We start from the raw sequence: 13,354 nt of genomic DNA on the forward strand, positions 1-13,354 counted from the left end.
CCTCCTGGTTCAATCCCCAGCCCGGCTGGACAACTCTACTCTAGTGAGCTGTAATGTCCTCCTGGTTCAATCCCCAGCCGGCTGGACAACACTACTCTAGTGAGCTGTAATGTCCTCCTGGTTCAATCCCCAGCCGGCTGGACAACTCTACTCTAGTGAGCTGTAATGTCCTCCTGGTTCAATCCCCAGCCCGGCTGGACAACACTACTCTAGTGAGCTGTAATGTCCTCCTGGTTCAATCCCCAGACGGCTGGACAACTCTACTCTAGTGAGCTGTAATGTCCTCCTGGTTCAATCCCCAGGAGGCTGGACAACTCTACTCTAGTGAGCTGTAATGTCCTCCTGGTTCAATCCCCAGCTGGGTGGACAACTCTACTCTAGTGAGCTGTAATGTCCTCCTGGTTCAATCCCCAGGAGGCTGGACAACTCTACTCTAGTGGGCTGTAATGTCCTCCTGGTTCAATCCCCTGGACAACTCTACTCTAGTGAGCTGTAATGTCCTCCTGGTTCAATCCCCAGGAGGCTGGACAACTCTACTCTAGTGAGCTGTAATGTCCTCCTGGTTCAATCCCCAGGAGGCTGGACAACTCTACTCTAGTGAGCTGTATTGCCCTCCTGGTTCAATCCCCAGGAGGCTGGACAACTCTACTCTAGTGAGCTGTAATGTCCTCCTGGTTCAATCCCCAGCCTTCTGGACAACTCTACTCTAGTGAGCTGTATTGCCCTCCTGGTTCAATCCCCAGGAGGCTGGACAACTCTACTCTAGTGAGCTGTAATGTCCTCCTGGTTCAATCCCCAGCCTTCTGGACAACTCTACTCTAGTGAGCTGTAATGTCCTCCTGGTTCAATCCCCAGGAGGCTGGACAACTCTACTCTAGTGAGCTGTATTGCCCTCCTGGTTCAATCCCCAGGAGGCTGGACAACTCTACTCTAGTGAGCTGTATTGCCCTCCTGGTTCAATCCCCAGGAGGCTGGACAACTCTACTCTAGTGAGCTGTAATGTCCTCCTGGTTCAATCCCCAGCGGGATGGACAACTCTACTCTAGTGAGCTGTAATGTCCTCCTGGTTCAATCCCCTGGACAACTCTACTCTAGTGGGCTGTAATGCCCTCCTGGTTCAATCCCCTGGACAACTCTACTCTAGTGAGCTGTAATGTCCTCCTGGTTCAATCCCCAGCTGGACAACTCTACTCTAGTGAGCTGTAATGTCCTCCTGGTTCAATCCCCAGCCGGCTGGACAACTCTACTCTAGTGAGCTGTAATGTCCTCCTGGTTCAATCCCCAGCTGGACAACTCTACTCTAGTGAGCTGTAATGTCCTCCTGGTTCAATCCCCAGGAGGCTGGACAACTCTACTCTAGTGAGCTGTAATGTCCTCCTGGTTCAATCCCCAGGAGGCTGGACAACTCTACTCTAGTGAGCTGTAATGTCCTCCTGGTTCAATCCCCAGCTGGACAACTCTACTCTAGTGAGCTGTAATGTCCTCCTGGTTCAATCCCCAGGAGGCTGGACAACTCTACTCTAGTGAGCTGTAATGTCCTCCTGGTTCAATCCCCAGCCGGCTGGACAACTCTACTCTAGTGAGCTGTAATGTCCTCCTGGTTCAATCCCCAGCTGGACAACTCTACTCTAGTGAGCTGTAATGTCCTCCTGGTTCAATCCCCAGCCGGCTGGACAACTCTACTCTAGTGAGCTGTAATGTCCTCCTGGTTCAATCCCCAGCTGGACAACTCTACTCCAGTGAGCTGTAATGTCCTCCTGGTTCAATCCCCAGCCTGGCTGGACAACTCTACTCTAGTGAGCTGTAATGTCCTCCTGGTTCAATCCCCGGCCAGCTGGACAACTCTACTCTAGTGAGCTGTAATGTCCTCCTGGTTCAATCCCCAGCCGGCTGGACAACTCTACTCTAGTGAGCTGTAATGTCCTCCTGGTTCAATCCCCAGCCGGCTGGACAACTCTACTCTAGTGAGCTGTAATGTCCTCCTGGTTCAATCCCCAGCCCTCCTGGACAACTCTACTCTAGTGAGCTGTAATGTCCTCCTGGTTCAATCCCCAGCCCGGCTGGACAACTCTACTCTAGTGAGCTGTAATGTCCTCCTGGTTCAATCCCCAGCCAGCTGGACAACTCTACTCTAGTGAGCTGTAATGTCCTCCTGGTTCAATCCCCAGCAGGATGGACAACTCTACTCTAGTGAGCTGTAATGCCCTCCTGGTTCAATCCCCAGGAGGCTGGACAACTCTACTCTAGTGAGCTGTAATGCCCTCCTGGTTCAATCCCCAGCGGGATGGACAACTCTACTCTAGTGAGCTGTAATGTCCTCCTGGTTCAATCCCCAGCCTGCTGGACAACTCTACTCTAGTGAGCTGTAATGTCCTCCTGGTTCAATCCCCAGGCCGGCTGGACAACTCTACTCTAGTGAGCTGTAATGTCCTCCTGGTTCAATCCCCAGCCGGCTGGACAACTCTACTCTAGTGAGCTGTAATGTCCTCCTGGTTCAATCCCCAGCGGGATGGACAACTCTACTCTAGTGAGCTGTAATGTCCTCCTGGTTCAATCCCCAGCTGGATGGACAACTCTACTCTAGTGAGCTGTAATGCCCTCCTGGTTCAATCCCCAGCCTGCTGGACAACTCTACTCTAGTGAGCTGTAATGTCCTCCTGGTTCAATCCCCAGAGGCTGGACAACTCTACTCTAGTGAGCTGTAATGTCCTCCTGGTTCAATGCTGGACAACTCTACTCTAGTGAGCTGTAATGTCCTCCTGGTTCAATCCCCCGCCGGCTGGACAACTCTACTCTAGTGAGCTGTAATGTCCTCCTGGTTCAATCCCCCCCCGGCTGGACAACTCTACTCTAGTGAGCTGTAATGTCCTCCTGGTTCAATCCCCAGGAGGATGGACAACTCTACTCTAGTGAGCTGTAATGCCCTCCTGGTTCAATCCCCAGCCAGCTGGACAACTCTACTCTAGTGGGCTGTAATGTCCTCCTGGTTCAATCCCCAGCTGGGTGGACAACTCTACTCTAGTGAGCTGTAATGTCCTCCTGGTTCAATCCCCAACCTGGACAACTCTACTCTAGTGAGCTGTAATGTCCTCCTGGTTCAATCCCCTGGACAACTCTACTCTAGTGAGCTGTAATGTCCTCCTGGTTCAATCCCCAGCCTGCTGGACAACTCTACTCTAGTGAGCTGTAATGTCCTCCTGGTTCAATCCCCCCCCGGCTGGACAACTCTACTCTAGTGAGCTGTAATGTCCTCCTGGTTCAATCCCCCCCCGGCTGGACAACTCTACTCTAGTGAGCTGTAATGTCCTCCTGGTTCAATCCCCAACCTGGACAACTCTACTCTAGTGAGCTGTAATGTCCTCCTGGTTCAATCCCCTGGACAACTCTACTCTAGTGAGCTGTAATGTCCTCCTGGTTCAATCCCCAGCCTGCTGGACAACTCTACTCTAGTGAGCTGTAATGTCCTCCTGGTTCAATCCCCCCCCGGCTGGACAACTCTACTCTAGTGAGCTGTAATGTCCTCCTGGTTCAATCCCCAGGAGGCTGGACAACTCTACTCTAGTGAGCTGTAATGTCCTCCTGGTTCAATCCCCAGGAGGCTGGACAACTCTACTCTAGTGAGCTGTAATGTCCTCCTGGTTCAATCCCCCCCCGGCTGGACAACTCTACTCTAGTGAGCTGTAATGTCCTCCTGGTTCAATCCCCAGGAGGCTGGACAACTCTACTCTAGTGAGCTGTAATGTCCTCCTGGTTCAATCCCCAGGAGGCTGGACAACTCTACTCTAGTGAGCTGTAATGTCCTCCTGGTTCAATCCCCAGCGGGATGGACAACTCTACTCTAGTGAGCTGTAATGTCCTCCTGGTTCAATCCCCCCCCGGCTGGACAACTCTACTCTAGTGAGCTGTAATGTCCTCCTGGTTCAATCCCCAGGAGGCTGGACAACTCTACTCTAGTGAGCTGTAATGTCCTCCTGGTTCAATCCCCAGCCTGGCTGGACAACTCTACTCTAGTGAGCTGTAATGCCCTCCTGGTTCAATCCCCAGCCGGCTGGACTTTGCAAGCCACTTTGTGGCAGCGGTGGCCGAACGGATTGCGGAGCGGTCTTGATACCGGAAGGTCGCCAGTTCGAATCAGCGGTCCGACACGTTAAAATTACCACCGCTGAAGTGCCCTTGAACAAGGCATTGAACCACTACGATGAAATGTTCTATGAGCAGGGCCTGGCTGGAAACAAGTTATTGAGCTTAGCCCAGATACCCTGGGTAAATATAGTAATCATTTCATTGTCTCCACCAGGCCGAAGGCATGGGGAGAGAGTATGTTTTGCACTCCGTCCGTCCGTCCGTCCGTCCGTGTGTCCGTCCTTCCGTCTGTGAACAGCTAATCTCCGGCACCGTTAACCCGGTCGATGCCAAATTTTGCACACACAGTCCCTGGATGCCAACGATGAACCTCTGCCCCAAAATTTCCAGAACGGCCTGTTATATCGCTTTCAGATTTCTCAGACTCCATCCTGATTGGCTAAGATTTGCTTTCAAAGTTTGCAGGAGTGCTCAGTTTCAAACAAAATGCTGCAAATCATGAACACATCGTGCGATTTCCGTGAAATTGTGCACGCACATCCCCACTAGGCCAAGGAAGAAATGCCACATGAACATTTTCAACTCAGCCTCATGGTGGCGCTATAACTGGCCGAAAAGTGTTTTTACCTCTAACTGCACGGATCTGTGGATAACTTTGTATGCCAACTCCCTAGAGGCCAAGGAAAAACCTTTGCATGGAATTTTTCACATATGTTCTTTATAGCGCCACCAGGAGGCCGACATATGTAAAACACATTTTCTAATATTACTCCTTCAGATTTTATCCGAATTTCACGCAAATCGGTACACATGCTCTCCATAGTCATGTGATCAAGACGGGTTTGTTTGATTTCTCATAATCCACCCTCATTGGCTACAATTGGCTTCTAAACTTTTCAGGAGTAGCCCGCTTTGTACCCGTTTTGTACAAATCGCCACAACTACTCAACGCAGCGTCCGATTGTGGTGAAACTGTGCATGCATATTCCCACTAGGCTTTGGAAGAAATGCCCCTACTCACTTTCCTACTCACTCCCCTAGTCACTCCCCTACTCTCTCTACACTCCCTGTACAGTGTACTGTGTACTATCAAATAAAGGCTAAAACCCCCACTCACTCCCCTAGTCACTCCCTACTCTCTCTACACTCCCTGTACAGTGTACTGTGTACTATCAAATAAAGGCTAAACCCCCACTCACTGTAGTCACTCCCCTAGTCACTCCCCTAGTCACTCCCCTACTCTCTCTACACTCCCTGTACAGTGTACTGTGTACTATCAAATAAAGGGTAAAACCCCCACTCACTCCCCTAGTCACTCCCTACTCTCTATACACTCCCTGTACAGTGTACTGTGTACTATCAAATAAAGGCTAAAACCCCCACTCACTCAAACCAAACATAAACAAAGCTGGAGGGCAGTGCCTGTTTCAAAAGGCCAAACCCGTAGCCGTGTTGGTCCAATTAATAACAGGGACTTAGTTATAGGCCTTGAACTTGGTTTAGAGTTTCCTGAGGCATGACATTCTAATTTTGAAATGTTCCACACCTCTACCTCTAATGACTCCTTGTTTATTAATAATATTGCTCTTTGCTATAATCCTTTTTGCCCTTACAGCTGACCGTTTAGCTTGTCCATTCTCCTTTTTGCCCTTACAGCTGACCGTTTAGCTTGTCCATTCCATCCATTGATTCGAGCCATTCAAAATGTTGTTGCTGCAAAGGTTAGGATAAGTGGGTGCTGTGTGTGTGTGTGTGTGTGTGTGTGTGTGTGTGTGTGTGTGTGTGTGTGTGTGTGTGTGTGCGCGCGCACAGCTTGTACGTGTGTGGGTCACAAAGCAGCCAAGTGTATGTATGGATGGATGGATTCATAGTCAGATGCTCAACAACATAAAACATGAATAATAGATTTACAACCCGGTCCATCTTCTCTTGGATCACTGGCCCTGTACCCTTCAGTGAGTTCAATGTCCTCGACGTCTTCACACGGATCCCAATGATTCACTTGACCTTTAACCCATTCTGGGCGGGAACCCCTTTTGGTGTTAGCATTATGCTATGCTTTAGCTATTGAAAAATAGCAGATCTACAAGCTCATAGCGCGCCACCGAGTGGCGCGCTACGAGCTTGTAGGTCTGCTATTTTAGAAAAATCGAAGAACGACTGACATAGAAACATAGCTTTTTCAGAAAACTGTTAGGATTTAGAAGGCATTTGTAGAATCGATCCCAGGTCAAAATGGGTTAACAGGGACAGGTCCTTCATATACGGGTCATCAGTCTGGCCCGACCCGACGCAACAATACAATTCACAATCCACTTCCTGGCCTTCCTCTGCAGCAAAGCCCATGAATAAAGAGGAAGAGGGTGAACAAGGTTCTATTTTATATATCTTGGCAGAGCATTAAAGCCCTCGGATAAACAGACCTTTACCAGAAGTACATGTTAGGAAAACATAATGAATCGTGGGGGAGAAACTTGGGAAGACAAATCGCAGGACAAGCCTCAAGGTTGACGCCAGGCCTGGCACACCTTTATGATGAAACAACAACTACACGGCAAAAACAAGGACCGTTAAAACTCCCAGCGTGTAAAGATGCCACGACGAGGAGTAAAACAGACCCTCTGGATAAGGCCTGAAAGCCATAAGTCTTCTTAGTGGCGTTTCCAGGAATTACATTTTGGGCAGGCAAGAATTACATTTTGGGCAGGCAAGATGTGTTAATTGTCGTCTCCCTGCGCATCAGTAGCACTAAAGGTTTTCAAAGAGATATACCTGCCAGACAGTAGGATACAAAGAGATATACCTGCCAGACAGTAGGATACAAAGAGATATACCTGCCAGACAGTAGGATACAAAGAGATATACCTGCCAGACAGTAGGATACAAAGAGATATACCTGCCAGACAGTAGGATACAGAGATATACCTGCCAGACAGTAGGATACAAAGAGATATACCTGCCAGACAGTAGGATACAAAGAGATATACCTGCCAGACAGTAGGATACAGAGATATACCTGCCAGACAGTAGGATACAAAGAGATATACCTGCCAGACAGTAGGATACAAAGAGATATACCTGCCAGACAGTAGGATACAAAGAGATATACCTGCCAGACAGTAGGATACAAAGAGATATACCTGCCAGACAGTAGGATACAAAGGCTGAAAGGCTGCATTTACATTCCAATGGGTGATTGAGGGTCGCGCTCTACCGCGACGGCCAATCAGCTGTCCATTAATAGTTCTCAGGTCTTGTTTTTGTGCTCTTTTTTTTCTCATTGTATGGATTTTGGCCAGGCCAGAAATGGATTTGGACAGGCCTGCCCTCGCCTTATTGTAGATACGCCTCTAAGTCTTCTTACCTGTGGATCTGTCCATTCTTATGAAGGTACTCCAGGCCTTCCAGCACCTCCTTCAGCATGGTGGCTATGCTAGTCTTCTTACCTGTGGATCTGTCCGTTCTTATGAAGGTACTCCAGGCCTTCCAGCACCTCCTTCAGCATGGTGGCTATGCTAGCCTCGTCCAGGACGCCTGCCTTGTGCTCCCCTCGCGAGATGATGTGCTTGATCACATCCAGCACAGATCCTGGCAAAAAGAAAAAGAAAATATCAGACACAAAGCCACAGCCTTAAAGTGACATGGAAGCTTTTGGAACTTTGGGGTTGTATAACCATCTGTATCCATTGCTTCTCCACTCTGAGTGAAGATCTCAAGTGCAACACAAATCGTTAAGTCCCGGGCCTGTGACAAATAATAAGGTCATATATCTGCTGTATATTGTGAGTCATGTCTCCTGCTCTTTTCCTGCCTAGCCTTACACTCAACTTGAAAAATGCTGTACTGTTGTAGTTATGTCAAGATGTTTTTCTGTTTACCTTTGTGTCTGTGCGTTTTTGTTATGTTTTTTCTTTTGTTTTTGTTTTCTGGGATTCATATTTATGTTTGATGTTTGTTCATTTATTCATCATTTGGTGGAAAGAAGTAAAAAAATAAAAATAAAATCGCTAAGTCGCCAGTAGGCAAAAGAAATATGTACAGTAGGTACCAGGAAAATATTCATTTTTTTGATACTACAAAGTATTTTGGACAGAATCCGGCTGTTTGTGAGTGGATGGAATTTTCACTATTTCCTCGATAACAGAAGCAACAGATAAAGCAATGATATGTGGAGCTGTAGTTACACAACCCAGGGTTCTATAAAAGTTCCATCGTTGAGAGTTGAGGCGCGTTACCGACGTCAATGAAGCACTGAGGAAACCTTTCTTCGTCCTTTTTTTCCAAACGTAACCCATTTTGGGCGGGAACCCCTTTTGGTGTTAGCATTATGTTATGCTTTAGCTATTGAAAAATAGCAGATCTACAAGCTCATAGCGCGCCACCGAGTGGCGCGCTACGAGCTTGTAGGTCTGCTATTTTTGAAAAATCGTGAAAATGTGGTGCAAATTTGGAATATTTATTCTTTCAGAGCGAACGTTTTTAACTCAAATCTTTGCTTCTGGTGGGGTCCCTGGAACTACATATGGGATGGGGGTCGGCAGCCAATATATTTTTGGGGGTCCTTGACATGAAAATGTTTGAAAATGAATGACATAGAAACATGGGTTTTTCAGAAAACTGTCAGGATGTAGAAGACATTTTTAGAATCTGATCTCAGGTCAGAATGGGTTAACTACAGGAGCGGTGGTCTCAGGTCAGAATGGGTTAACTACAGGAGCGGTGGTCTCAGGTCAGAATGGGTTAACTACAGGAGCGGTGGTCTCAGGTCAGAATGGGTTAACTACAGGAGCGGTGGTCTCAGGTCAGAATGGGTTAACTACAGGAGCGGTGGTCTCAGGTCAGAATGGGTGAACTACAGGAGCGGTGGTCTCAGGTCAGAATGGGTTAACTACAGGAGCGGTGGTCTCAGGTCAGAATGGGTGAACTACAGGAGCGGTGGTCTCAGGTCAGAATGGGTGAACTACAGGAGCGGTGGTCTCAGGTCAGAATGGGTGAACTACAGGAGCGGTGGTCTCAGGTCAGAATGGGTTAACTACAGGAGCGGTGGTCTCAGGTCAGAATGGGTTAACTACAGGAGCGGTGGTCTCAGGTCAGAATGGGTGAACTACAGGAGCGGTGGTCTCAGGTCAGAATGGGTTAACTACAGGAGCGGTGGTCTCAGGTCAGAATGGGTTAACTACAGGAGCGGTGGTCTCAGGTCAGAATGGGTGAACTACAGGAGCGGTGGTCTCAGGTCAGAATGGGTGAACTACAGGAGCGGTGGTCTCAGGTCAGAATGGGTGAACTACAGGAGCAGTGGTCTCAGGTCAGAATGGGTGAACTACAGGAGCAGTGGTCTCAGGTCAGAATGGGTGAACTACAGGAGCGGTGGTCTCAGGTCAGAATGGGTGAACTACAGGAGCGGTGGTCTCAGGTCAGAATGGGTGAACTACAGGAGCGGTGGTCTCAGGTCAGAATGGGTTAACTACAGGAGCGGTGGTCTCAGGTCAGAATGGGTGAACTACAGGAGCGGTGGTCTCAGGTCAGAATGGGTTAACTACAGGAGCGGTGGTCTCAGGTCAGAATGGGTTAACTACAGGAGCGGTGGTCTCAGGTCAGAATGGGTGAACTACAGGAGCGGTGGTCTCAGGTCAGAATGGGTTAAGTTGGTCTCAAAAACATAGAGGAAAACTTGACCGAACACAACTCGCTCACTGCATAACAAAATGTTACACAAACGTTTCCTTTTATTTTATCATGCTCATAAAGTGCTCTGAGCTCAGAGTGCTTTATGAGCATAATAAAATAAAAAGGAAAAATGTTTCCCTGAGTCTCCGTCTATAGAAGTGTTTACTTCATGTTGTTTATACAGTGAGCGAGTCGTGTTCGGTCAAGTTCACCGACGTCAATGAGACACGTCAAGTCGTCCTTCAGTGGCCCTCTGGACGGGTATATGGTGGTGTAGGCGAATGTGTGTGTGTGTGTGTGTGTGTGTGTGTGTGTGTAGGTGTGTAGTGTACAAACTGTACATCGTGAGAATTTCTGAGAAAATGTCTTTGTTTGTGTCTGGTAATAATGAGACGACTCGCCCATCGTAGAGCTCCCGCATGGATGACAACGCCACTGCAGGGCGCTAATCTACACCAGGACTGTACGCCACTGTTTCCCCAAAACAGTGGGTCAGGACCCAATTGTGGGTCACGGACACATTATGGGTCCCTTCATTTTTTTTGTTTCCTACATTTTTGTTTTGAATTATTATAATTTCAAAAACATTTTCAAAAAGCATTCCTAAAAAAAAAGAGCTAGTTTTCATGAATTAACCCATTTAGGCCTGACCTCAAAATCTAAAAAAAATTATTCTAAATCCTCCAGTATTCTGAAATAAATATTTTCACGATTTTTCAAAAATAGCAGACCTACAAGCTCGTAGCGCGCCACTCGGTGGCGCGCTATGAGCTTGTAGATCTGATATTTTTCAATAGCTAAATTATAATGTTTAAAACACCAAAAGGGGTTCCCGCTTGTAGATCTGCTATTTTCACAAATGTGGGTCCCAGGGAATGTATTAATTTCTCTTTTTGGGTCACGGGCTAAAAGGTTTGGGAACCACTGCTGTGCACAGAACGATTCATAAAAACACTTCCTTCCTAGTGTGCTGCTGGCAAACATTCAAACTAAATATCTCCCACAATCTGTGGAGGCTCACGTCAATTAGATTATGTGAAGAAGTCTTCGGAGCTTTGTTTTTTTTCTTGGCAAGAAAACAATGGTATATTTTTCTTTTTTTAATTGAATTGAATTTATATAAGAGGGCCATCTTAACCCATTTTGACCTGAGATCAGATTCTAAAAATGTCTTCTACATCCTGACAGTTTTCTGAAAAAGCTATGTTTCTATGTCAGTCAAAAATAGCAGACCTACAAGCTACGAGCTTGTAGATCTGCTATTTTTCAATAGCTAAAGCATAACATAATGCTAACACCAAAAAGGGGTTCCCGCCCAAAATGGGTTAAGAAATAGGAATTGTAAACATTCCCACAACCTTTTAATTTGGACCTAACAGAAAAAAGGGGGAGGGAGACATAATCATGGTATGAGGGTTGAGATCAGCATGGGAGAGAAAACCGCCGAGTCCAGAGGAATCTTGGACTGATTGGTTGATTGAGCGACTGTTTCTCTTTGAGCTCAGACGTGTCAGGTGGTTGACGGGGGGCGTCTGGTGGTTGACGGGGGGCGTCTGGCTCCAGAACTGTCGGCGTTGGCTCGGTTGGAGCCCACACTTGACAGGGCATCATGTCATGTGTCTCCCTTCGCCTGCCTGGCAACGGCGGAACAAAAAGAAGCTCTCTGTCTGGAGGAAGAGGCCAGAGCAGGAGTTCCATTTTCTCGCCGAGCCTCCCAGAATAGATCCAGAGAGGAGGACACATGTCTTCAGAGAGGAGGACACATGTCTTCAGAGTGGAGGACACATGTCTCCAGAGAGGAGGACACATGTCTCCAGAGAGGAGGACACATGTCTTCAGAGTGGAGGACACATGTCTTCAGAGTGGAGGACACATGTCTCCAGAGAGGAGGACACATGTCTCCAGAGAGGAGGACACATGTCTTCAGAGTGGAGGACACATGTCTTCAGAGTGGAGGACACATGTCTTCAGAGTGGAGGACACATGTCTTCAGAGTGGAGGACACATGTCTTCAGAGTGGAGGACACATGTCTTCAGAGTGGAGGACACATGTCTCCAGAGAGGAGGACACATGTCTTCAGAGTGGTGGACACATGTCTTCAGAGTGGAGGACACATGTCTTCAGAGTGGAGGACACATGTCTTCAGAGTGGAGGACACATGTCTTCAGAGTGGAGGACACATGTCTCCAGAGAGGGGGACACATGTCTTCAGAGAGGAGGCGCCTCGTCCATGTACAAAACACACCGCTCTGTCAGAGGGAACGAAGCGGGACAAATTTGTGGACAAAGATGACGAGCACAAAATTGTCTGGCTGAATGTGGCGTCTTTGTTCCACGCACACAAACATTTACACTCGCACAACGTCTTTTCCCTTACGTGCGTGCGTGCACGCACACGCACACAAAACACATACACACAGCAGCGCTTGCTAACAAACCAGGAAAATACCTTTTCAAGGTCCTAAAATGCTGTCCGCGGCATTGGGGTCTGCTGCCAATTGGATTCTGCCACTGTGAGAGTGAGCCAGGCAGTGAGCCAGGCCAGTGGCAGCACCAGGATATTTATCTGCTCAGTCACAGTCTAGGACGAGGATGTTTGTCTCTCTCTATCTCTTCTGCTGTGACTCGCTCAATAGAGCACTCATTGCAACAAGGTCCACTGGGGCCAATTGATGCAAAGCCACCTCCGAGACCAGACAGGACAATGTTATTGCAGGGGGGGCGAGAGAGAGGGAGGGAGGGAGGGAGGGGGGGGGGGGGGGGGAGAGAGGGAGGGAGGGGGGGGGGGGGGGAGGGAGGAGGGAGGGGGGAGACATAAAGTAGGTGAGGCAAAGAAGACGCTGATGCTGGGGTTCAGCGGGTTCCTGGCGCAGTGACTGTGCAACTCAGACCATGATTCAGCTCAGTGGCCATGAAAGAGAAAATGAAAAGCGATGCCCGTCCTAGTGGAGGATGGAGGAAGACTCAAAGGAGAAGCAATCCTCTGTGTGCGTGTGTGTGTGTGTGTGTGTGTGTGTGTGTGTGTGTGTGTGTGTGGCTGTGCACACATGTGTGCGTGAGATAGTGAGCCCAAGTGTGCGACGGCTCCTTTGAAGCCACGCGGAGAAGAGGGAAAAAGAAGCCAGCTCTCTAGCTATTCCTCTGTTCTCTGCTCCTCTCTTCTTCTCTGATCTTCCATCGTCTCCCAGTCTTGAGAGAAATGAGCAAGGGGAGGGGACGGGGGGGACGGGGGGAGATAAGAAATTATCCGACAGGTAGAATTGAAACGCTGATGAAGGCAGTCAAAAGAAACGCTGTGATGCGGTGAGTTAAAACGTTCAAAGAAAATGTACCGCGTCAGTGTGGACCGTTTCTATAGACCGTTCACTGAGAGTTCTGTCCTTCTCTTAATCAACTGACAGTAGTGCACGCTCAGCTCGGGGGCTTCTGTCCCACAGTATTTGAACAAGCGAGCTGCCATCACTGCAGAAATGCTTTCACCCTCGGAGGTGAATTTGGCACGCAGGATTTCTGAGTGACGAGGGCCTAAAAAAGCACAATGAGAGACGCGTGCGGACGGCCGGTGTGGACGTGGGCAAAGAGGGCCTAAAAACACACAATGAG

At 48.4% G+C, this 13,354-nt stretch overlaps 1 protein-coding gene across 4 annotated transcripts in view; it reads right to left on the bottom strand.

Moving 5' to 3' along the window:
- Positions 1–13,354, bottom strand: part of oxsr1b (oxidative stress responsive kinase 1b) — a 183,680-nt gene that overhangs the window by 31,345 nt on the left and 138,981 nt on the right. For all 4 annotated transcript variants that reach the window (XM_079489157.1, XM_079489155.1, XM_079489158.1 and 1 more), the window contains exon 4: positions 7,530–7,671. In XM_079489157.1, coding sequence (XP_079345283.1) covers positions 7,530–7,671 — 142 coding nt within the window. The remainder of the gene's footprint in view (positions 1–7,529; positions 7,672–13,354) is intronic.

The sequence above is a fragment of the Electrona antarctica genome (assembly GCF_951216825.1).
Source record: "Electrona antarctica genome assembly, chromosome: 20".
Lineage (NCBI taxonomy): Eukaryota > Metazoa > Chordata > Actinopteri > Myctophiformes > Myctophidae > Electrona > Electrona antarctica.